This window comes from Leuciscus leuciscus (genome assembly GCF_965113295.1).
Source record: "Leuciscus leuciscus genome assembly, chromosome: 1".
NCBI classification, from domain to species: Eukaryota; Metazoa; Chordata; class Actinopteri; order Cypriniformes; family Leuciscidae; genus Leuciscus; species Leuciscus leuciscus.
The window spans coordinates 64,679,991-64,704,698 of NC_138725.1; the positions used below are offsets into that span (position 1 = coordinate 64,679,991).

Genomic DNA, 24,708 nt, shown 5'->3' on the forward strand with positions numbered 1-24,708 from the left:
ATTGCATTACTTCCTAAAAAAAGTAACTAATCAGGTTTACTCAGTCACTTTTTGTGAACAGTAATGCATTATACTTTTTCTCACTTTATCTGTTTTTGTGCGAGTAAATGCCTGGTCACATTTATCCTGGAACTAGAGTAAATTATAGATTTTTTTTTTTTAAGTTAACTATCCCTTTAATTAAAAGTCTGCATTGTATTTTAACAAACTGGACAATTCACACCAAAGCAAACCATGCTATCATGATTTTTATAATCTTCATAGATCTAAATAAAATGAAGCCTCTTGAAAGGTTCATTTTATGTAGGCTAATTGTTTATCTATATGTTCTCATAACGTCCTTATTATAAACAAGAAACATTCCCAGAGCGTTCCAGAAAGGTTTTTGTGACTGGCATTAGTGTAACGTTAGGCCTACAGTATTTAATTAAATGAAGACATGAAGATCACAACGTATTTAGTCCCAGTGCAATTTATAGCCAAAATGTAGCCTGAAACCAGACCTGTTTCATTCGATCCCCTTCAAATGGTCCTGAACCGTTCCGAGAACGTATGCTAAGTAAACGTGTCTTGCAATAGAAACATTGAGCCCTACAACACTAGAACATGAAGTTTCATGTACTGCGACGCAACGAGGCAAGCGCGCGTTGACGCTCAAATCTTGACGTCGGAACCCAATCAACGAGGCTGTTCGAGCGTTTTACGCGACGCGGGAAAACTATAACGCGCCCATTATTAATGAAGCAGTCAAACTTCAAACCCTGGCTGTTTTGTCACTGCAACTTCACGAGAGTCCAAAACAACGCGCTTACAGTGTGGAAGGCAATGATCGCGTCTAGTTCGGTCGCGTCGCTCGCAGTGTTTGAAACAGCTGCTGTAGTGTGTTTATGAAGAGCAAAGTAATGGAGCGGTTTAAAGCGACGCGTCTCGTGGTGTGTTTGCTGCTCTTTCTGACGCTCTGCGTGGATTTGGGATACGAATTCGGACAGAATAAGGACACCGAGTTCACTTTCCTTCTTCCAGCCGGAGCAACCGAGTGCTTCTTCCAAACAGCCACTAAGACCGGCAGCTTAGAAGTGGAGTACCAGGTCAATAACGTCTTTTAAATTAAACTATTAAAAATATCTTATTTAAAATGATCTTTAAACGAACTCAAGAGAAGCCGAACTAAATAAGGTGTCGGCAAAATTGAGAAAGTAACTTGTCAAAATGGTTGTGTTTGATGTTTGCTAAGTTAAGAATAGCTTTTGGTTATAATTTTATTAACACTATTAGTAACTCAACTGCATTACATTGCAATTTTGCTTGGCAGTAATGACCAGGAAGTTGCAGGACTTTTCCTTTCATAGGTGTAGATGTTTTGGTCAAAGTGCACACTGTATGAAGCACTAGACAGATACACTTAAGAATGTTTCATTATCCTACTTAATGTAAATTTCAACATTTACTATTAGGCTACATTATTAAAATCAAATGTTGTGTCTGATAATATTATTTAATGGACATGAGCTACTAACAATGAACGGTTGTATTTTTATTACACACACACACACACACACACACACACACACACACACACACACACACACACACACACACACACACACACACACACACACACACACACACACACACACACACACACATATATATATATATATATATATATATATATATATATATATACATATATACATATATACATATATATACACACTATTATTATTATTATGATAATATATATATTTTTTAAATAAATACTGTAACAAATGCATTGCTCATTGCTACTTAACAGCTTGTGCTTGGTTTGGTTTCATGCTTGTGGATCTTTTCCACAGCTCTGGTGGGAAGTTCAATATTATTGACATCACAGTCAATTGCATACTTGAGCAATCCTCATTCAGTCATCTTTAGAAATCCCACACAGACAGTAGCTATACTGTCTTTTGGTTATTCCTGTACAGCCCTGTGTGTGTTGTAACCCTCCTTCCCAGGAGCTTGTCTGGGGGTGTGTTTACGTTAAAAGCAGGCACAGCTGCGGGACAGCTGACCCGACCCAAAGCTCATTCCATGTGCCGGAAGGATCAGAGTGTCTCCAGTGCTGCATGGTTGCTCTGGCCACACTTTATCTCTATAGTGACGCCGGCACACTGGCTCCTCATTTGAGCGGCTTTATCAGTTGGTGGAAGATAGGAGACCTGTTATTTGAATTTGAGGGGAAAGGGACACGTGAAAGACTCATAAGGGCAGGGGTTGAAGTCTTTGAGAGTGTGCCCATGTAAGTATGAGAAATGTTGGTGTGACAAATAGCCTAATCCAAGACTCTCACTCATAACCTGATTGACTGATACATTGGTGGATTATTTAGGCAATATTTGATCATTTTGAGATGACTTGACTCATCATTGGCCAACTACTTGGCTGGTCCAAATGTCTCCCTTTGTCTGCTCTTAAATCTCCTGACTGCTTTGTCATTGGATAGTTCATATTTTCTTATTCATTACTGGTGTATTTCCAACAATGGACTTACTTCAACAATGGACTTATTTAAAAATGTAAATGTAAAATGTAATTTTTGGTGATTTTACTTATCCTTTATTATAAAAAACATTAACAAAAACTGCTTGAATGCTTATTAAGATTTGAAAAACTTTTGTCCACCAAATTAAACTGATTTAAACCAAAATGCAGGAAAGAAAAAAACATAGGAAACATTTTAGTTTTAAAAACATAGGAAATGTTATCAAACTGTGTGACGAGGTCAATGTCTCTTTTGCACTGTAGAAGAGATGCATAATCTGCATCTGAAGCAGCATTTAGATGCATTTTCACTTTTAATCTAAAATTCTGAATATAGAAATATGAAATTATTTAAAAGATCAGAAAATAATTTCTTGTTATGATACGGCAAGGATAGTTCAGGTTGTCAAATGTTATCATGGGGTGTGACTCCCCAAAAACATGATTCATTGGAGTTAAATCATTTATGATATTTGTTAAAAAATACTCTGTGCATTAAAATGTTTATATATTTACCATTAATTAAGGTGTACACATGAATTACAGGTGTAAGGTAAATATGTTATTACTTTTCACTTAATGGTTACATCACATGACATTTTTAGAGTGATTAAAGTCTCCATGAAATCAAAATGGAGAATTCTTGTTTTTATTATTGGAATATTGCAGTATTTAATGTAAATAATTAATCTGTGCACATTGTTATTTAATTTTAATTCATGTCCTTGTAACCTTTAATCAAAATAACTTCCCCTCCTCTTCTCTGATGATGTGTTTTCTGGCGTGAGGGTGGGATCAACCTGTCACTCAAATGAGATCCACCAATAGCAAACCACAACCATCCAATCATTTCCCCATGGAGTAAAATCAAGCCCCGCCCTACATTTTTTTTATTTATTATTATTGTTCAAGAAGCAATTTCACTCAGATTTACGCCACAAAGGGAAGAAATGACTACCACAACTTCCATTTCATGCTGAATTGAAATTTGAAACCATATGAATTAATATTTCCAAACCATATGAAACCAACATTTTTAAGAACTTCACACGTGTATTTTAAACTAGATTTTTTTCTTTACTGTGCATGGGCACCTTTCTTTTTTTTTTCATTGTGCAAAAAAAATTCATTAATTAGGCCAATTTAGTTTTTTTGTTTGTTTTATATTAATACACATTGACATTACTGCTCTTATTTGCATAATTCATTGGTTCACATTATTCCAAAGGAAGGATATTTGTCTGTATCTTTCAAATATTTCTGAAACAACTGATGTCACAAAGTTAACTTTTTTGTTTATCATACATTGGTGGATAAAATCAAGTCATTTTACAATTTTTCCTTTATTGAATATTCGGTTGCACTTGGATGGACGTTGCATTACAGAAGTAAAATGAGTAAAACACTGTTTCATTCATCAGTCACCCTGCTTGAGTCGGCATGAAGCAGAATTTCCCTATCGCGGCGTATATCTGAGTGAAACGGAATTATATCTGAGAAGAAAAAAATGTAGGGCGGGACTTCATTTTGTCCATGGGGAATTGATAGGATGGATGTGGTTTGCTATTGGTTGATCTCATGTGAGTGACAGGTTGCCCCGCCCTCACGTCAGTAAACACATCATCAGAGAAGAGAAGAGCTGTCGCTGCAAGAGCGAGGGGAAATTATTCTGATTAAAGATGTGTACGGATAAATCATTTGTAGTAAATACTGCAATATTCCATAAAATCCATAAAATAAAAAATCTATAATTTTGATGTCTTTGAGATTTGAACCTCTCTTATCCCATGTGTGTGTGTGCAGGTGATTGCAGGCTCAGGGCTGGACGTGGGATTCACTCTGATCTCCCCCAGTGGATACAGACTTGTCTCAGACTTCAGAAAATCGGACGGCATCCACACGTAGGTTTCACATCCCGTCGTGCGACGAGCTGAACCTTCACACATTCACTCATATACAGTTAGTTTCGGACCGTCATAACCCACCAAATTTGCATGTCCTCTTCTGCAAATTTGCATGCTGTCTGCAAGGCTGACCGTGACCACATCGAAACTGAATTTACTGAAAACAGTTGCATGAAAATTGTGTCATCATTCCCCTCATGCTGTTTCAAACCTGTAGTAGAACATAAAAGAAAATATTTTGAAGAATTTTTGAAGAACTCCATTTAGTTCTATTGCATGGACAAAAAAAAAAAGAGACGTTTCTAAAAAATATCTTGTGATCTTATTATCTAATACTTCTCTGTGTCTTACAGTTATGATGTGCATTAGAGTAATCTTGCTGTGTCTGTCAGGGTGGACCCCGCTGAGGAGGGCGACTACAGGATTTGCTTTGATAACAGCTTCAGCCGTGTTTCAGAGAAGATGGTGTACGTGGAGGTGATCGTGGATGGACCAGAGGACGAGGATGAGGATGAGGAAGACTGGGCTGCTCTGTCTGAACCGGAGGACTCGCTGGAGTACAAACTGGAGGATATCAGGGTACACCAAACAAACATCTCTTCATTCGGCGAACCTGATTTCACTAAGTGCAACATGTTCCTGGATCAACATCTTTGTTGATCCTGGAACAACATTTCAATCAACCAATCAGATTTGAGGGACAAGTTTACAGTTCATGTCAAGTTTAGGCTTACAACCAGGGTTAGGTGCTTCTACATCAGTGTTATTCACCTTCATTTCCCTCTGATTTTAGGGCGCCAAAAGTTATGGGTAGGGTTGGGTTATCGGGGTAGGGATAGGGTTAGGACCGGATTTTCAGACAGGAATGTTGTTCCAGGATCAACAAAATATTGATTTAGGAACATATCTTACTTGGCTAAATCTCGGTGAACAAACAAGCTGATGAATAAAGAGGGTCACCGTGATTTTCCCAAGTAAGACATGTTCCTAAATCAATATTTTGTTGATCCTGGAACAACATTCCTGTCCGAATATTAAGCCCTACCCTTTTGTGCTGGCAAAACATATAATCCAATGCAATACTACGATGATTGAGAGATGAAGAAATAAACTTTCCTCAAAAGTATGATGATGTATCATATTTGATACTTACATTTTAGCATGATTTTTCAGTTGCTTCAGTGCAGTAAATGTTCATCTTGAGATATTACTAACAATATAAAGGTTATTCTCACATTTACTTTCTAAAAGTCTGAAAATATTTCACAACAAAAAAGACACGTGAACCACAATCTGAAGGGTGACATTTAATTTTTTTTACTTAAAGGCCTTTTACTTGCTAAAGGTATAAAATATCAATACATGTTTTTCAGCAAAGTTTTGATCATGTTGATAATTTAGGGGCCGATTGAGCTATAAAGCAGCTCTACAGAAAACAATCATTATTCAGCTCAATTCAGTTTAAGTTTTGGTCTTATCCAATATTGTCAGTGCAGCTAAATCAGTAATATTATTGGATATTAAATGTTTGTGTATCAAACATGATACAGTAGGCTTTATAGGGTTAAAGAAAGTATTTTCACAATGTTTCCAAAATGCCTTTTATGCTTGAATACAATTAAGAAAATGATTTGCAATTACATTTTTCCTCAAAGTTCGAGTTTGGCGCTGATCAGTTTTGCTCATTGAAAATTCATGCTTTGGTTACTAGTGTTTTTCAAATGACTAGACTGCAACCAAACTGGTTTTGTGGGAAGTTGTAGCTGCAATTTAGCTTTCTCTCGCCCCACAGGACACAATGGATGCTGTGCACAAGAACCTGGAGCGAAGCCGTCAGATGCAGGCGACGCTGCGGGCGTTCGAGGCTCGCGACCGCTACCTGCTGGAGGATAACCTGTGGAGGGTTTCCTTTTGGTCCAGCGTCAGTTTGCTGGTCATGGTCAGCGTGGCCCTCACACAGGTCTACACGGTACGCAGATTATTCAGCGACTCACGCAGAGTCTGCACATAGCAGAGATGAACTGGGGGAACAGGTTAACGTAAAATACAAACGAATGGATTCTGGAAATGAAGACGCGAGGAAGCTCTCAGGTCGAGAAAACAAAAGAAAAACTTTAGTTTACGTCAGAATGAAAAGTTTGAGTTTTTAGAGATATCAATGAATCTGAAATCTTGGAGCTTTGACTTAGTTTTAATTGTAAGAGTTTTCTTTAGGGCGCTAACTAACACTGGTAAACACTACATTTACTTGAAGTACTGTAGCAACATTTGAATGTGAATGTAATTTTGCACTTAATTTATGAGACTTTTGAAATGAATAACACTGCAGTAAATTGTTATTTCTTATGGATTTATACGGCGGTAAAATAAAGATCCAAGGGAACGTTTCGCTTTGAATGGTTTTATTATACAGCACATTAGCATCTCATTTTGAACAACTGCAGCTCAGTCATATGTGGCATTGTAAGTGCAAATAGAAAATGAATTTAAAACTCATCTGGGTTATTGACGTTACATTTCACGTTAATGGCTGACTGGACTGAGTTATTACTGTACTGTGGGAATCAGAATCACATAACACTTTTAAGACTTTGTTTCTACAGGTTAATCTGAGGTTTGATTCATTTTCAGTATTTCTAATATTCATCCATCACCCTGGAACAATATACAAATATTCTCATTAAACAACAAGCCTAGTAAAAACTATGTACAACCATATTCATTACAAACTGCCTATAAATAAAGAGTCCTGGAGTTTCACAGACACGATGCTCAGTTAATGATTCAAATATTCATCTTGCATACGCCATAAAAACTCATTTATTCAGTTGAAATTTGTCACTAGGTCATCTCTTGTAAATCAAGAAATTAAATCTCAGAAGAGCCATTAAACAACCAGAACAGGAATAGTAAATATTAAAAGAATATTATGATTCATCTACTGTCGCTGCATGTTTGACTCCAAACTTTCACAAACCCAAAAACATACTAATTAAAAAAAATGTTTGCCGCCTTCTATATTTAAAGCTCAGATTTTAGAGTCCTGCAAATAGATCTGATTTACTAGCATCTTTTCATGTGTTTTCATGCTTTGAAGTTTAATGTTTACTTGCAACACATTTAATATTTGCTATCAGTAACGAATAAATGTTGCAGACTACTCGTCAAATACTTCATTAGGCTGCTGAATTAAGCTTGAAGACTAAAGGTGAACTCTTAACTATAAACCTAAAACTTCAAATAGTGAGTCCCTTTCTAAATGTTTCAGTATGACCAAAACATGTGGTGCACAAATTCACTTTATCAGGGCTTATACAACAGTTCTGGTCTACAAATTTGATTGAACAAACGGCATGCTGGAACAAAAAAATGTGTTGTGTATATCTGTCTGTGTTCACAAATGGAGCACAAGCTGGTTTAATGGTCATGATATATGCTTCTTTATAGGCCACAAATCACCTTGCTAAATCCCCAGTGAAGAACTACACTACCCATAATCTTAAAAGGGCAACCCATCAGTTGGTTGCTCCAATCAGAAATCACCGGAAAAAAACTTCAGCAGTCTCTTCATTATTAAAATGTCAACAGCTTGGGTCACATGTGCCTTGTCAACCAATCCAGGATCAAGCCACGCCCATAAAGTATTGTGAATTACATCCCTGTAGTCTCTAGAGGGTGGCAGAGATGACGTATTTTTGTAGTCCAAAACCTTTAAACGAGTTAGCATTTTATCTCTTTTGGATTCATCGTCCTGAAGTCAATGGGTTTTGGTTAAATGCCTGAAATAATGTCTGTTTTGAACAAAAGCTCAAGATATTCTCACGTTTTATTCCTTCGCATAAACGGTGATTACTAAAAATTGGCTAAATGGGACTGCAGTGATTGTCAGGGACATTAGACACGCCGAACAGATAAACTCATCTACTTGCTTTCACAGCCTCATTGTGTTTATAATCACACTCTTGCAAACTTTCAGGGAAAATGTTATTTAAATAAAGACTGAAAGAGTTGTGGAAGCTTAGTAATGGTGTCATTTGACCGTGGTGTAGTAGTTCGTTTATAGCCTACGTTTAGCTCTCTTTTTCTAACGATTGTATTTAGGCTTCAAAATTTAAAAAAGTTGTGTTCATTTGTCAAGATTATCATGATGTGTAAGAATAACAAAAACTTTTGTTGGTCACAGACCTTATTTTCCACAATAATCCAAAAGCAAATGGAAAAATCCTATTGGGTTTTTGTTGATGGAACCAGTGTGACGTCATCGTAGAGGAGATACGTCATCACTGCAGCTCTCTATTCATTCTACACCTCTGTAAATATATCCAAATCTAGATTTATTTATTATATTGTATTTATTACTTAAAATCAATGACTCAAATTCAACCGTTTTCATACCACCATTTCATCATTCAGTGCTTCACCCATGGTTTTTGCTTTAAAACAAAGTTTGCAATGCTGCAATTAATGAGCTGATTTGTTTGGTCCAAGGCTCAGAACGGTTTATTATATTTATAAATTTTTTTGTTTTTAAATCTATGAAGAAAAGAAAGGGGAAAAATACTTCTGGAAAAGTAGGTCAACATGAGAAATTCAAACAAGACTGTGCGATCCATGGAAGAATCTCATCTTTGGTCAAAGAAATAGCTTAGTAAAATTAAGATGGCTTCTTTCTATACAATTGATTGATATCCTTAGGAAATGGGCATCATGTCGTTATGATCTAGTAGAGCAGCCATACAGTACGGTATGGTGGTCCTCCTCCTGAGCACTGGGATCAGCTTCACCACTGGTTCTCCGGCCGTCGGGGAGGTGGACGTCTGTTTAACAACCGCAACCAAAACCACACATCAGCTGGGAGAATTTCATTTATGTGATGTACACAGTATTTTTTTTTACAGTAACTCAACAGGCTTTAATGAGGAATGAAGTGCTAAAGTTTTCATTATGACAGTGTTCGCTGTGTGAAGAAGGGGTTGGGTTAGAAGATGAATATCTCAAAAGCTGTGAAACCACTTTATTGTTACATAGAAACAAAGGATTCTGAATCAAAGGCTGTTAAATATGAGCCGTGTGTTACTCATGATCACATGCTGATATTTGACACAACTAAACGTCTGACTAACGACTCAGGTCATTCAGACGGAGTCGTCTTAGATTTTTTTTTTTTTTTTTTTTACTTCCACTGACATGCTCACAAGTTATACTGACAAAAGATGAATCAGCTTCACAGAGGAAGTAGCTGTGACGAAGCCATGTGGTTCTCAATCCTGTTCCTGAGACCTTCAACACTGCAGATGTGATTCATCACAAGCTCATTAGAAGTTCCTGTTCTAAACACTATCACATGCATGATTACTGTAGATTAGAGCATGCTAAAAAATAATTACTTTCTTGTAGATTTATGAAGTATGAGTTTTGGCTACCCCTTGACCTATGAATGAGGAGTTTGTGGAAGTTTGAATCCAAGAGGATGCAGCAGTTTTTAATGGATCGGCCTAGAAATAATAACTAATGCATTAGCAATGCATTTATACGTTTAGCTTCTTGCTAGCACTTACATGCATATAAGAGAATATAAGCATATATGAATTAACAATATGCTCAGACAAGTAAAAGTATGGACTTTCTCACTAGGTGTGGGTCTCAGTTGGAACCTCTCGATTTGATTTAAAACCAATGAGTTTATGACAAACGAAAATGTTTTGGGGAGGTATTAAGTAGATGCTCCACTGACTAACTCTGATTGGCCACTGCGTTAACACTCTCAACATTAGTTACTATACACAACATATACTTATTCAAAAGGAGTACCAACTCCAGAGTATGTAATTTGGGACGCGGTCATAGACTGACTGAGACACCTAAAACGTGCAGTGTTGCTGGGAGTCTCCTGAAGCAGGATTGAAAAACACTGGATTACACCAACAGAGAGTATCATCTCACTACACCTGTTACATTTGATTTATTTCAATGAGAACACAAAGAGGAAGAGATGCATGCTGGGATAGACATCAAGGAGACAGTGAGGAGACGTGACACAAGGAAACACCGACCACCAGAGCACCAGATCTTTATTATACACAACACCTTTTATTATCTCACTTCCAATTCTCATTGTGCATTTTGCTCCAAGTCCATTTTAAATTGCTACACAGGCACTTGACAATTTGTTATTCCAAAAGCATAAAAAAAAGTCGTTAAATATGTCCTCAGTCCCTCACTCCATACAAAAGGACAGAATTATTAGAGGGAGAGACAGGGATTGGGTCACCATAACCTTAAAGACCACAGGAAAGTTATGACTGCAGTGATTTGGGCTTCATCCAGTTCTCAACAGATGCTGAAGCCATTTGAATTTGGAAAAAATAAAGCTGCATACAATTTAAAAAGCCTTGAATTGACTGGATTGTGAAGAAAGAGCGTTGTTGCCATCACTGTAGCCATAACATACAGGAGTGACTCAAGAGCATTTGGTATTGAAATCCACAGCTAATTTGTAAGTTTCACCTCATGTCCGACTCAAAGCCTTCGGTTATTTACAGACATATTGTGCTTAAATCAAAGTCGCTTGCACCAAATCCCCATTCTTATCAGAATTTGTCGTGGCCCATTTCCCTGCGCGCACATCAATTAAAGCAAACATCAAAGATTCTGCAATCAAATCCAGATCAATAGGAAACCAGCTGGACCGCTTTTCACTCTGAATTATGTTCAACTGTTATTACCGCAACCGACAGGGCACAAATCTGTCGATGGCAAAGGATATCTGTCGTTCTACACCGATGCAAACAGTTTGTGAAAAATGCCAATTAACATGAAGACAAATGCCCAGGTTATAAATAATACACTCAGAAATACGTGTGTTAGTACATCTACTATGATGTCTACATGAAAGCCTTTGTTTCACCGTCTTGCTGTCAGAAAGTTCCCTGTGTGTGTGTCAAGTTTGAACGGACTGGTTCCATATAGCAAACGCCCCACGACCCCAAATACACCTGCATGTACCATGTTCAGAGACCCCTTGTTTGAGTGCACTCCCACTTTCCAGCAGCGCCCTCATGTTTTTCCCGCTCATAAATCCCCAAACCCTCATCATTCCAAGCGAAATAAAAGCCTTGCAGATTAATTTAAGTTACAGTGATCAAAACGCTAAGCTAGCAGATTTGGAGTCGGATGTTACCTGAGACACTATCTTACAGAGCGCTGACGGGTCGGCCCGTCGCCAAGTGGTTACCGTGCTTTCCAGGATTATATTCATATACACAAATTATTATTTGTATAAACAGATCATTACAGAAATTTGCATACAAATCGCGCCTCCCCCAGCTATTTAAAAAATTCCCGTCCATGAAACTAGAAGTGCTTTTTAAGAACCAAATTTCCCGACACAACAGAAAGAGGATGTTGAGTGCTGACACCAAATATGCAATGTGTACTTGTCGGTTAGCTGCTATGGATTCAAAATTAACAGTCTTTTGGTACTAGGTGCCGGTGGACCCTAGGGTCACATAATTTGGTGGGTCAAAGAATTCGGCACAACACCAGAAACATAATAACGGCCAATTGAACATGAAAGACGAATGAAATCGGGGTCAAAATAAATCCCACATAGTATAATGGTAACGGTCATTGTGTCTTATTTCAGGATATCAAGTTAAGAGTCAAGAAAACACAGAATGAAATCAAAAAACACATGAAGAAGTGTCTATAACAAGAAAGAGGTCTTCAACCACCCTTCAGTTACCCAAGAACAGAAAGACGACAGGCTAATTTAACAGCAACTAGCTTGCACAGTGCTTGTATACATCTTATCCCACATTAAGCCACTAGTCAGTGAGGAGGCATGAGGGATCTAATGTTGGTTCGTCTACAAAAGTTGAGTAGGATACCCCCTGGTGGTCACCTGACCTATGTGAGTGATAAAATGACTGAAAGTTGGAGGCCACTACACCCTTTAAGTCACTCTATATATTTCAACAAAATAACAACAATAATAATCATTTTTTTGAATAGTTATGTGCTTAATTTAGACCTCTGGGATTTAAAGGTAGGGATGTGAGTAGCAGCACTGATCAGAGGACAGTTTGAGTGGATTATTAAGGTCTATTGGTCAGGCTGTTTGTGTAGACACGCATGCACGTTTCAGTGCAGCTCTCCAGCCCTTCCCTCAGCCCAAGCACACTATGGTGCCCAGCGCACGGATCTAGTCTAGCAGAGAGGGCTCAGCGGGGCGGATAATGGTGGGCCGGTTGGGAGCGCCAGGGGGTCTTCTGCTGCAGGAGGAGAAAAGAGTGAGAAACAGAGGTGAGACATACCCACAACCACAGGGAAATGATTGAGGAGAAGGGATAAGGAATTGGACGAAGCGAGACGAGAATGGATGAGAAAAGACAATAGATGAGGACAGACAGACAAGACTAGACGAGGCTACATGAGAGGAGATGAGACTATTGAGACGAGACAAGAAAAGACAAAATATGAAGACAGATGACTAGATGAGGCTACATGAGAGGAGATGAGACTAGATGAGAGGAAATGAGATGAGAAAAGACAAAAGGAGAAGAGTTGAGGCAAGAAGAGGTGACTAGATGAGACTAGAAGACATGAGAAAAGACTAGATGAGATGACATGAGAGGAGATGAGACAAGAAAAAAAGAGAAGAGATGAGGAAAGAAAAGGTGACGAAGAGTTGAAAAGTGATAAGAAGAGAAGATGGGATGAGACTAAATGAGACTACTTGAGAGGAGATAACACTTGATAAGTTGAGACAAAATGAGAAAATAAAAGATGAGGAAAGACAAGACTAGATGAAGACTAGACCAGAAGAGAATGAACAAGAGATGAAATGAGATGAGAAGAGGCTAGATGAGACTAAATGAGAAAACACAAGAAGGGACGAGATGAAAAGAAACAAGATGACATTAAAACAGACAAAAACAGATGGGAAGAGACAAGTTCAGGATAGATGAGATTAGAAAATGCCAGATAAGACAAAAAAAAAATTAGATGAGAAGAGAAAAGAAAAGAAGAGTAGAAAAGATTAAAGGAGAAAAAATAAGAATAGAAGTGATCAGGAGAGACAAGGCTAGATGAGACTAGATAAGAAGAGATGAAAAGAAGATGAGTCTAGATGACTAGAGACGAGAAGAACCTCTAAAGAAAAGAAAAAAAGATGCAACGAGATCAAAAGAAGAAAATAAAAACACTGGAAGGTTAAGTTAGAATATGCTGAGAAAGAAATTAGGATGTGACAGAAGAGAATGCAACTGTTAGTGAGAGAAGAATGAGAGCTGAAGAAAGAGTACATAACTCAAACCTTGACAAACCAAGGCTTCTTGAGTTTTTCAACAAACGTTCACTCCTCTGAGCTTCAGACACCAGATGCTCGTTCTCACACACACGAGAATACATCTCTCCATGGAGGTGACACACTGGTTAACAGTCTTACCTGGGGATTCCCGGAGGGATACGGGCGGGGCGGGACGGGATCTGAGGAGGGGCACTGAAAGGATCCAGGCTGCTGTTACCGAAGGCATTCATGGGCTGTCCTGGCCGAGAGGGAATGGGTGGGACTACATAGGCAGGGATTGGGTTAAGAGTGGGCGGGCCTGGTGTTGGACCTCTCACTGCTGGAGGCCTGCTGGGGGGCGGGGCCGATGTAGGCGGTCTGCGCTGGGGGGTGGGGCTACACAGGACAGGAAAAGACGACATTTAGAATTAAAACAAAAGTTTATGAAGGACCATACTCTAAAGGGGATAGTTCACCACTTTTATTTACTCATCTACATTGTTCCAAATCTCTCTAAAAAAACGTCTTAGACTGCGTCCGAAATCCCATACTTCATGACCGTTCTATTTAGTATGAATGTTTTCGTATTTTTCGCGAATGCATCGCGATTCTCTCTCGAATCGATTCTGAGCTTAGTTTTGAACAGCAGATGGCGCTCTAGGCTAGTTTTTAACCGCAAGCTCAAATGCTCATGGAGAAGAGCACTTGAACGTTTCGGCATTCTGCACCTCAGAATGCTTTTATGACGCGAGATTAATGTTAACAGCCCACTGCAAACACCCTTTTAATTCACTTCAACCTTTTCAAACTTAAAGGGATAGTTCACTCAAAAATGAAAATTGTGTCATCACTTACTCAACCTCGTGTTGTTCTAAACCTGTATGGGTTTCTCTGTTCTGTTGAACACAAAAGAAGATATTTTGAAGAATGTCGGTAACCAAACAGTTGATGGACCCCATTGACTTCCATAGTGAAAAAACCATATCTTCTTTTGTGTTCAACAGAACAGAGAAACCCATACAGGTTTAGAACAACACGAGGTTGAGTAAGTGATGACACAATTTTCATTTTTGAGTGAACTATCCCTTTAATGAAGGATTATTTTTTAGAAGGTTCAAGTGGTGTGTGTAAGGCATTGGAAGCCAGCAGATTATGACTATTTCTAGAGCACGCAGTGCCATCTGATGTTAAAAAATAAGCTCAGAATCTCACGATGCATCGATTTATTGTCCCAGGACTCCCAGCCCTCATGAATGTGTGTAGAATGTAATCCGGATGTACTACATCTGTTGTGTAGTTGTTCTGGTGCGACTTCACTAGATGAGCAAGGTGCGTGGAAGAAAAGCGAAAGAAATATTGGAAGAGTGCCAGCAGCACTTGCGAAATGGAGAGATCAAATTGGTCATTGTCATGTGACCTATATGGTTCATTCGCCTCACTGCTGTTCACAATTTCAGTCCCGTGGCCTTATGGGATAGTAAAGTGTCCATTGGATGTGCACTTTGGAATCTCACTGGAAGTAGTAGGTCATTGCCTGAATAGTATGAATTCGGACATGCTCTTTTCGCATACTCTTTTTCACCTACTATAATGCAGGGAAGTATGCAATTTCAAATGCAGCCCTAGTACTAATTGTCAATAGAAGGTCGTTTTGGTCTCCAATCCCTTTCAGTTTATGAACAAAAACAGTTGCAACATTCTTCAAAATATTTCATGTTCCACAGAAAAAGAAAGTCTCAGTCTTGGATCGACATGAGGGTGAGTAAAAGATGCGAACCATCCCTTTATTATTTCTGTAGCATTTAGCATGATGCATATTGCGCACAGAAAGGACTACTAAATGAAACATTTGTGGATTAACGAGCACTGTTTCACATACTATTTTTAAAAACAGTATACAGTATCCTAGAATTCCAGTCTGAACAAAGAAAACCACAATAATGGGAATCTAATTCCTTCCCAGCTAAATGCATGTTGTTCATGTTCTAACCTGGACTCCGGCACCCAGCTGTCGTTCACGGGCGGAGGCACGGGGGTGGACACGGTGCTGGTGCTAATGTCTCCGATGATGCTGAGCGCCTCTTTGATGGCATGGTACATTCGCAGCATCTCGTCTCTGCGCTGGGCCTGGTCAGCAGACTCCTCCATCAGACTGTTCTGATCTCCTGAGGAGTACAGGTACGCCAGCAGCTCTGAATGGATGAAGTCTTTAGCCTGGGGAAAGAAAGACAAGAGAAGGAGGTTTGCAAATACATTAAAGTCAATGCGTTTTAATATGCTTACAACACAAATGGTTGAGTACTTACGCTGTTGATCATGAGATGCATGATAGTCTTGGGCATGAGGTCTCGGATGGTCTTGTTGACGATACCAATGTAGGAGTCCACCAGGTTACGGATGGTCTCAACCTGCCTCTCCAGCTGAGGGTCCATGGAGAAGGTGTCGGCTGGGGCGGCATCTTCTGTCTCCACCTTCACACACACAATGATTGAATACATTTGAAAGACAACATGAAATTCAAATTGACCTATATCCTTAATAAATGTACCCGTTTCTTATTGTGGTCAATACATTAGTGCGCACTATTCTTAAGAATACAGTTTTCTTTTATCTTTCATCAAATTGTAATAACTTTCTCCACCTCTAAAATAGCCTCTACTAACCTAACCAAGACCATGACACTAGAAAATATTATACTAGAAAACAATGACTGATGTGTGCCCATGTTAAAGCTGCATAAAAAGGTGATTGTAGTGATCGAGGTGAAAGATGTGATTGCTAAAATGTTCTAAAAGATTTTAGAATACACAAGAAGTTGCTGATGTACTCTAAAGGCCCATTTTCACCAAGAACAATAACTATAAAGATTACTCTAATGATTACTATATTAGTGTCCAAACCAACGCACCAAAACATACTGGTTATTCTAAGAGCGTGCTATAGTTGTCATCAGCCACTTTAAATGCTTGAGGTCTTTAAAGCAGGATGGATTCTGTTTGGCTGTCAATGTTTTTTTCGTTCATCAACTGGAAAAAAATTGACGTCGTCGTTATAGTTGTGGTGTGGACTCTGCTATTCTTTTAAATTTAGAATGATTTGTTATTGTTAGAGCTTTCATTCTTGGAGTGAATGAGCCTTAAATGTTTTTTAACGTTGAAGTGCGGTTGCTAGAGTGTTTCTGGCTGGTTGCTTACTCAGATTGAGTATTGCTGAGTATTTTTTCCTTAAAGGACAAGTTCGGTATTTTACACTTAAAGCCCTGTTTTCAGATCGTTTCTGATGAAATACAATGGTTAAGATTGAAATTTGGACAAATGCTGCTGGACCGAGAATTTTCGGTTTCTGTGGTAGCACCCCCCCACCTCCACAATGGCTGCATAGGTGCACTGGAACAATCCTTCCTAAAACGCATTAAACTTTCGTTTACAAAGACGTGAAACTCACCGAGTGGTCAGGGGTGTTCACTGATATGTGTCCAACAGGTTTTATCGTAGTTTTTGTCCAACTCCATTGACTTGTATTGGATGAAAAACTACGATAAAACCTGTTGGAAAGCATCTTTTGCAGCGATTTTTGTGTGAGCATATCAGTGAACACCCCTGACCACTCGGTGAGTTTCACGTCTTTGTAAACGAAAGTTTAATGCGTTTTAGGAAGGATTATTCCAGTGCACCTATGCAACCATTGTGGAGGTGGGGGGGTGCTACCACAGAAACCGAAAATTATCGGGCCAGCAGCATGTGTCCAAATTTCAATCTTAACCATTGTATTTCATCAGAAACGATCTGAAAACAGGGCTTTAAGTGTAAAATACCGAACTTGTCCTTTAAAACTGCAGTGAACCAAAGACAGCCTCAAAAACGCGGTTTGAAATCGCTGGTGTTTCTGACGTCACAAACTACCTTGCAACCAATCAGATCAACGTGCTGACAGGCTTTAGCTAATCATTAACAGCGAACTAGCAGGGGAGTCTTGAGAGATGCCAGGTTATCCCTGTATATTTTTCTGTTGATATGAAAAATCAGGTAGATTTAGCAATATGGCGGGTGTATGATGTATATTACGCTGTTATGATGAACTATATGCCTTTCTCCACTGAGATTCTGATTTGTTCAAAGCGTTTCTGATGTTCAAATGAAACATTTGTACCTGATCTTTCTCAGGGTAAACGCCCGCTCTGAGAAAAGAGGCTTTCCAGCTATCCATGTCCTCCTGCGTGTCACAGGCCAGCTCGATCTGACGCAAGTCCTTATACACGTTCCTGAAAGGGGGATCGAACACATGAAGTCACCGAACACCAAACGCAAACACAAACATAGAGAGAGCAGTCGGCCCTGACCTTTGCTCAGTGTTGAAGATAGCAAAAATGTGCTTATTGGACATGAAGCCTTTCTCCACGTCTCTGAGCTTCAGGTTGTCCAGAGGGAGCATGTATTTCTTCTCTTTTTCCTATCAGAGTGAAACGAGAGAGGAAGAACAATCTTATAAAGCACTTCACAGTGCATGGTTGCATAGAACAGTTCTGCGCGAAGATTCTTCTTTCGTGATCAACAGGAACAAAATGACGGGGAGTAAATGATGACCGGATTTTCATTTATAGAGTGAACTGTCCCTTTAAAGGACCACCAGGTTGCCAAGCAAGAGAGGGGGATGTGAGACAGAGAGAGAGAAAAGAAAGAGAAGAGGAGGAGTCTGGATGAGGACTAATGCTGCCAACTCGTTCTGTTGCGTTGAGAAGCAGCATCTGGAAACGTTTATGTCTGCAAAGCTACGGCCCCAACAGTTACATCACTCAGAGGAACACTTCCCTGCCCCCAACACACGCACACTACACACACACACACACACACACACATACGCACACTACACACACACAACCCCCCCCAAGTAACCCAGTACGATTTCCTGCAAATTCCAAAGTCGGATCCCGGCTGGAACATTTCAGAGCGCTTGCCACGTCACTTTGCCTCCCCTTTCGTCCCTTTTTTACTTTCGTCCCGCTCTTCGTCTCTCCTTTCTCCATTTACCACTTTCTCTTCGCTTCGGAAACCACCGCTAAAGGAACATTTCTCTGTGTTTCTAGTAAAACGATGGTAAAGAGCGAAAACCGCCAACTGTATGCGGTTCAGATTGTGAGAAAAGAGCCATGATGGCAGAACGGTCCGGATTTCTCTTGAAGAAACTGCAGAGGCCTGGAATATACATTTGCCACGCAGCAAGTGGACTAGTGAGTATACCGAATATACGTTTTAAATTAATTCGTAATGTAAAGATTATCAAGAAGTAATGCTGGGATAAGTTATTTTTCATCATATTTTAGATGCATAATATATTTACTATCATTTCTTGTGAATATGTGGGCCAGTTTGAATTACTTGATTCTTTGTGTGCCTTCATTCACTCAGTATGAAGAGCTTTTTAAAAGTACGAATATAAGGTCACATTTCACCCCAAAATCAAAGGATATTATATTTTTGCATTAAAAATGAAACCTTTTTCAATGCGCCATTACTTTCATGAGAAATAAAACATCATTAACGTAATATGTACGGCTATTTTAATTTGGATTTTTCATTTGCAATGATTCAAATTCGACTTGTTACTCACTATCATTTCACTGTATTATACTTTACAACTGAAATATCAATATTTTTGTTCACATTACAATAATGGGAATGAGATTTTAGGGATTTTGATGATAAAAAAAAATTGCTGTTGAAATGATTAAGAAAAAGTTCTCTTAATGATTATATAACAACCTTTTTATTGCTTTATTTGAAATAAGCAGTGACCTGAACATGTTCTCGACGGGTTTATCAGTGTGCCTGTCTGAACTGTTTACTCTCCTCTGCAGTCGTGTGCGGTCCTCGGGGCAGTGACCTGCGGTCCAGCCGCCCTCTTGCCTCCCCCCCGCCTGCCCAGTGTTCAGACTACCTGTTCATCATGCTGCAGCTGAACAGTAGTCCGCACATTGGTTAGGCTGGGCAGGGACACACACACCCGCGCCTCGAGCAACAAGGACTCTACCATTCGCCGCTGGACGGGGGGAGGGATTTTACGAATACACGAACTCTCTTGGGGACTAAAGTAAGACGTGTACATTAATGCATTTAGCAGATGCTTGTATCCCAAAAGCAACTTACAGGATACATTGAGAAATGTATGCGCTCCCTAGGAATGAAAACCATGGCGTTGACGTTACCAGTCGAGCCATGAGAACTCTGCTAACGTTCGCACTCATTTCAAACACACATGGAGTTCTTAGTCCAACTTGAGTGGCGCTAGTTTGAGAGGGGGAGGGACTGTGAAAGAGAAATGAAGAACAGATGAATCTCACCTCCTCGTCCTTGTACCAGGACACCGATTCTGCCGACAGGACGAACCAGTACTCCTTGGAGCCGCCCTTCATGATGCTGATGTTGAGGGTTAGCCAGCCTTTCCGGATCACCTGTGGGACAGGAGGGCGGGAAGGGGGGAGGGTGTAGGGCATGCCACAAGGGTGGGGAAACATTCATGAGATCCATTCCACACACTTGTATATCCAACAGTCTTTGTTCTGGAAGCTTGTGTCCTATGCTGAACAAACCTAAAAACCCTATTGTGCAAACCTTCGACACTTACCTGCTGAGGAAATATTTTCTGGTACCCTGCCAAAACTTTTGCTGTTGTCATCACTTCTAACGACTAACATGAATAACTAAATAAAGCTGCTTTGTACATTACAGTCGTGGTTCTCAACTGGTTTAGCAACATGAAGGTGTGGTCAAATTGGCGAAATTGCATTAAGATTTAACCGGCTAAACGGTCAATTGTTCATTATCAATTGTGTAGCGATGTATGAAGCAGAACTCGTACAAAGGCATTTCAAACAAGCAGCTTTCTGAATTTGCCACATTGGCCAACTTGACCATGAGAGAAATCTGCGTGGGGAAATCCTTCGCCCTCAAGCAAAACTCCCGATCGTTTGGATTTAGTTAACTGTAATAACCCTGTTGTGACTGGGCCTGTCGATATGCACAATCATATGCTTATTTGCACTTTATTATTCACAATTCGACTTGCATTTTTTTCAAACCCGCGATGTTTAGGTTGCGACTCACCAGTTGGGAACCACAGGATCTAGCGTTAAACTACATGGAGTCAGAGCATAAGGCAGCAATTAAAGCTTAGTCACAAAAGAAACACTCTAGAAACCCTGAATAAACACTAACAAAACCACTGGGGAGTGTCTTGAAGTCTTGAAATAGAGCAACAATAAAAGTACAAAGGAAAAACTTTGTTGTGCTTGTCAATTTTTATATATTTTTTTCTGCTTTCAAAAGCAATGTGGAAATGTGATGGCAGATGCCATCCAGACCAACTGGCCTGCCAGAGGAACGGAGGTCAGAGGTCGACAGCGGTATGTTAGGGTCAAATTGGTGATTAAAAGCTAACCTACATACTGGTAAACAAGCAGCGTTAGTGGTGTTAAATGGAGAAAGACGTACACTCAAGTGTGAAAATCTGAACAGCGAGGGATAGTGAGAAGACATCGGTAGGCGAGTCATACTGGTAACCAGAGGTGTTTGCTAAGAGAAGGTACAGGACTAGGAAGGGAATGTAAAAATTGTTAGTTAAGGAAACAAAGTTTAAAAAGGGAGGGGAAGGGCTTTCAGCAGGATTGCAATGTTAATTTTGAGGGTTAAAAGATATCCGGAAGTCAAGGATTGTGGGATCAAAATGAATCTTATTTAAGATCTTAATGCACATTCTAGTTCCGTCCTGGTACTACATCTTTACTTCGTGATACCACACGGCATCAATGACATTAAACTTATCTCATAACGGAAATACATATCTGCCACAAGCATTTCTAAGATACCATCCCTTTTCTCCCTTTCCATTTGGCTTTGTTCTCTGTAAAGTTGGAGTGAAACTAAGAAGAGAGGGTTTGAGTTAGTCAGAGAGTGCCAACAGAAACAACACAGACATAAAACTAATGGCACAGCCTATATAGATTGTTTGCCTTGGTGGGGAAATGCCATCAACTTTCTTAAACCTGATAACCATCTCTAAGAGGGGAAAAAGACAGAAGTGATTGATAAGGTGAGAAAGACACCAGGACAGTACGGCTCAGGCATCTCGTGTTAGGAACGTACTGTAGCGACCCGAACAAATGACCACAAAAACGCTCTTGAATATCTTTTCAATAGACAGAAATCCAGCAAATATCTGCGGTCAGAGCCTGACTCGGGCTCTGTATTCTCTAACATGGATCCAATTTCCCTTTGCCGCCCACAACTGGAAGAAACGAGAGCATGACCCTATTTTCCGTTAGTGTTTGGATTTCTCCTCTCCTCGACGTCGCACATTCTGACTGCCGTCTCTCTAGCTTACACTAATTAATCCTAATATTATGTAAAGTGTATAATTATCAACAATTAATAAAAGAGTTGGAAAAATATGATCAGCTGTCTTTTTAAACAGAAATCTGTTGATAGAAGGAGCGATTTTTGAATTAAAGATGAGATGATTACATGATTACCTGTGAGAGGCGAATGTTAATTACCCCAACAGAAATCCCCCAATTAACTTTGCCCCAAAAAGGATTTCTCTAAGGTTGAGCAGTTAATTTTGTAAATGAGAGTAGACTGATTAGTAAAAGAAACCCGGTACTGCCCCATTCTGGCCATTACTGGCACACCAAAAAAAACGAAAAAAAAAAACGAAATACCAGCCAGATTTTACACTAGGGCTGGACTTTATATTGAGGTATAAAATTAATATTGTGCTGATTTAAAACACTTTTATTTGGCCATCAATTTCACCCAAAAATGAAAATTCTGTCATAATTTACTCACCGTCAAGTTGTTTTAAACCTGTATGAATTTCTTTCTTCTGTTGAACACAAAAGAAGATATTTTGAAGATTATGGGAAGAAAATGGGGCCCATCAACTCTTTGGATACCAAAAAGATCTTCCTTTGTGTTCAATAGAAGAAAGAAACTCACACAGGTTTGGAACAACACGAGAGTGAGTAAATGACGACAGAATTTCATTTTTGGGTGAACTATCCCTTTAAGTTTCCTAAGGGCTTTACTCATTTTTTTGTTTGGTTTGTTTTTCACTTTTTGAATAAATGAGCTGGTAATTTCAATTCATCTCAAGTAATCAGTTCAAACGGCCAATTTCATTAAATAGTTTCAAATCTCTGATTCAATTACTCATCAAATTAAAAATGCTTATGCTTTAATTAGACTTTTATTGTTTACTTTTGAATCTTGACTAGAATGGCTGTTTAGATGCAATGATTTTGAATATTGTTCAAATATAGCCCAGTCCCACATCAGAAGTGTTGCTAGTACGAAGAAAACAATCATGTTTCAATGGAAAATAATTTTGATTAGCTCTTCATGGCAAACGCAAAAAAAAAAAAAAAAAAAAAAAAGAAATAATCAATCATTCATTCATTAAAAATGCACACCACATAAAGAAAACTCAAACACACACTAAATGTTATCTTTGGTTCGGGTTTGGCTCCTTAGTATGATTGGATGTTTTCTTGGCCCCGCCCACCCACCACATGCCCATGGCGACGTAAAGGCTGATTCTCCACAAGGCAAACTCTGCTCACCCAGCCTTGGCCGCCAGGACTCACGTCCAGCAACAGGACAACCGAGGCCTCCATTTCACTCATATATGCTTTTCTTGTTAAAAAAAACGTAATATTCTTTCATGCAAAAACAAAAACACTGTGCACTGTGAATTTTTCTCTAAATAAATGGTTAGTAACGTTCTCTTGGTTTAATTACAAGAATTACCGAATGTTAGGTGGTGCCACTAATTACAGTGGGCATTTTATGGTGTATTTGAGGTCAGTTACTGATTACTCGTAACTGTAATTGAACAAACTACGAATTATTATTTTTTTATTCCAGGTTCCACCATTTTGGTTTTCAACCAGACTATACCTTCTCGACTTCACCTTCTCTCAGGCCACCTAGCTGCAGAGTGAAAGAAAAACCATCAGCTTTATAACTCTCGGCCGTCAAGTCAGCACACAGACATCCCGCCCACACTGATAACTATGAGTTGGTTGCCCTGTTACGGCCTCAGTTCTCCTGACTGGATGAGCGCTGATGACCTCTAACTGGGTGTGGCTTGAAGGTTTGTGGTACTTACCAGTACTTCACCCTGCAGTGATAGGGAGGGAGGGGGTGGGGGTGAGTTTTGGGTAGAATAAATGAGGCAGAGACACAAGAAACAAAGCAAGAAAAAGAGGACAATGCAGGAGGAAGTATTAGAAAGACATGTTTTTCAAATGGAAATGAAAGGGTTTGAAAGGGACAAGAGTGTGATGGAGTGAGTCAAAGAAGAGAGAAAGAGTTACAGCGAGAAAAAACGTTGGGAAGACAGGGAAGCAGACACATGGTGAAAGAGAAAGAGAGAGAGAGAGAGAGAGAGAGAGAGAGAGAGAGAGAGAGCAACAGAACAAAGTTACATGCAATTAGATTAACTGACAGTACCACAAATCAGAATTATCGAATAGGTCGTGTCATTGTCACGGCTGGATCCATGCACATTCTGAATTACACTTCAAAACAGAGAGGGGAAGTTTGCTTTACATTAGGGAAAGACTGAAACAAATAAAACAATGCACTGATTATTCATTTATCATGCGTCAGTGTTACTAGCAGCTAGTATTGCTGTGATGCTAGTGAAAGCACAGTTTCTCAAAAGCAGGGGAGGAAATGAAAGGGAATGTCCCTGTCTAATAACACAGTGTACTTTCAAGTTGCTTGTGTCATTTCCACTGAAACCTTGATACATGAAAAGCCCATTTCAGGCTCTTTCATGTTTTTAACTGTGTTACTCTTCAGTGCAGATAAATGTTCAGTACACAAATACTAACACTGTGTCCTAACCAGGTGTGACATGACAAGATTCAAGTTGTCAACACAAAATGACAATGGCATTATTGTGACATAATGCTTCACAATAACAGGCAAATTTGAT

General features: G+C 39.3%; 2 protein-coding genes and 1 long non-coding RNA gene across 12 annotated transcripts in view; 2 read left to right on the forward strand and 1 right to left on the reverse strand.

Moving 5' to 3' along the window:
• The first annotated feature begins 738 nt into the window (after nucleotides 1-738).
• tmed1a (transmembrane p24 trafficking protein 1a) lies at nucleotides 739-6,807 on the forward strand. Its single transcript, XM_082179632.1, has 4 exons — nucleotides 739-1,088; nucleotides 4,324-4,421; nucleotides 4,817-5,003; nucleotides 6,217-6,807. Exons 1-4 carry the CDS (start codon nucleotides 888-890, stop codon nucleotides 6,433-6,435), a joined length of 705 nt encoding a protein of 234 aa, XP_082035758.1. The 5' UTR covers nucleotides 739-887; the 3' UTR covers nucleotides 6,436-6,807.
• A 991-nt stretch (nucleotides 6,808-7,798) lies between these two features.
• dnm2a (dynamin 2a) overlaps nucleotides 7,799-24,708 on the reverse strand; it is a 57,153-nt gene continuing 40,243 nt past the window's right edge. For 2 of the 10 annotated variants that reach the window (XM_082179297.1, XM_082179295.1), the window contains exons 14-21: nucleotides 23,664-23,696; nucleotides 20,051-20,161; nucleotides 18,053-18,162; nucleotides 17,863-17,974; nucleotides 16,020-16,184; nucleotides 15,704-15,927; nucleotides 13,873-14,109; nucleotides 10,495-12,697 (exon numbers count right to left, since the gene is read on the reverse strand). In XM_082179297.1, the coding sequence (XP_082035423.1) occupies nucleotides 12,628-12,697; nucleotides 13,873-14,109; nucleotides 15,704-15,927; nucleotides 16,020-16,184; nucleotides 17,863-17,974; nucleotides 18,053-18,162; nucleotides 20,051-20,161; nucleotides 23,664-23,696 (1,062 nt within the window). In that variant the 3' untranslated portion in view covers nucleotides 10,495-12,627. Of the gene's footprint in view, nucleotides 9,242-10,494; nucleotides 12,698-13,872; nucleotides 14,110-15,703; nucleotides 15,928-16,019; nucleotides 16,185-17,862; nucleotides 17,975-18,052; nucleotides 18,163-19,799; nucleotides 20,162-23,663; nucleotides 23,697-23,874; nucleotides 23,887-24,708 lie in introns of those variants that run through there. The other 8 variants (XM_082179300.1, XM_082179299.1, XM_082179303.1 and 5 more) reach the window with 6 other exon arrangements.
• LOC309506117 lies at nucleotides 18,799-20,028 on the forward strand. Its single transcript, XR_014208643.1, has 3 exons — nucleotides 18,799-18,940; nucleotides 19,568-19,800; nucleotides 19,889-20,028. It is a non-coding gene; the product is annotated as an uncharacterized lncRNA (long non-coding RNA).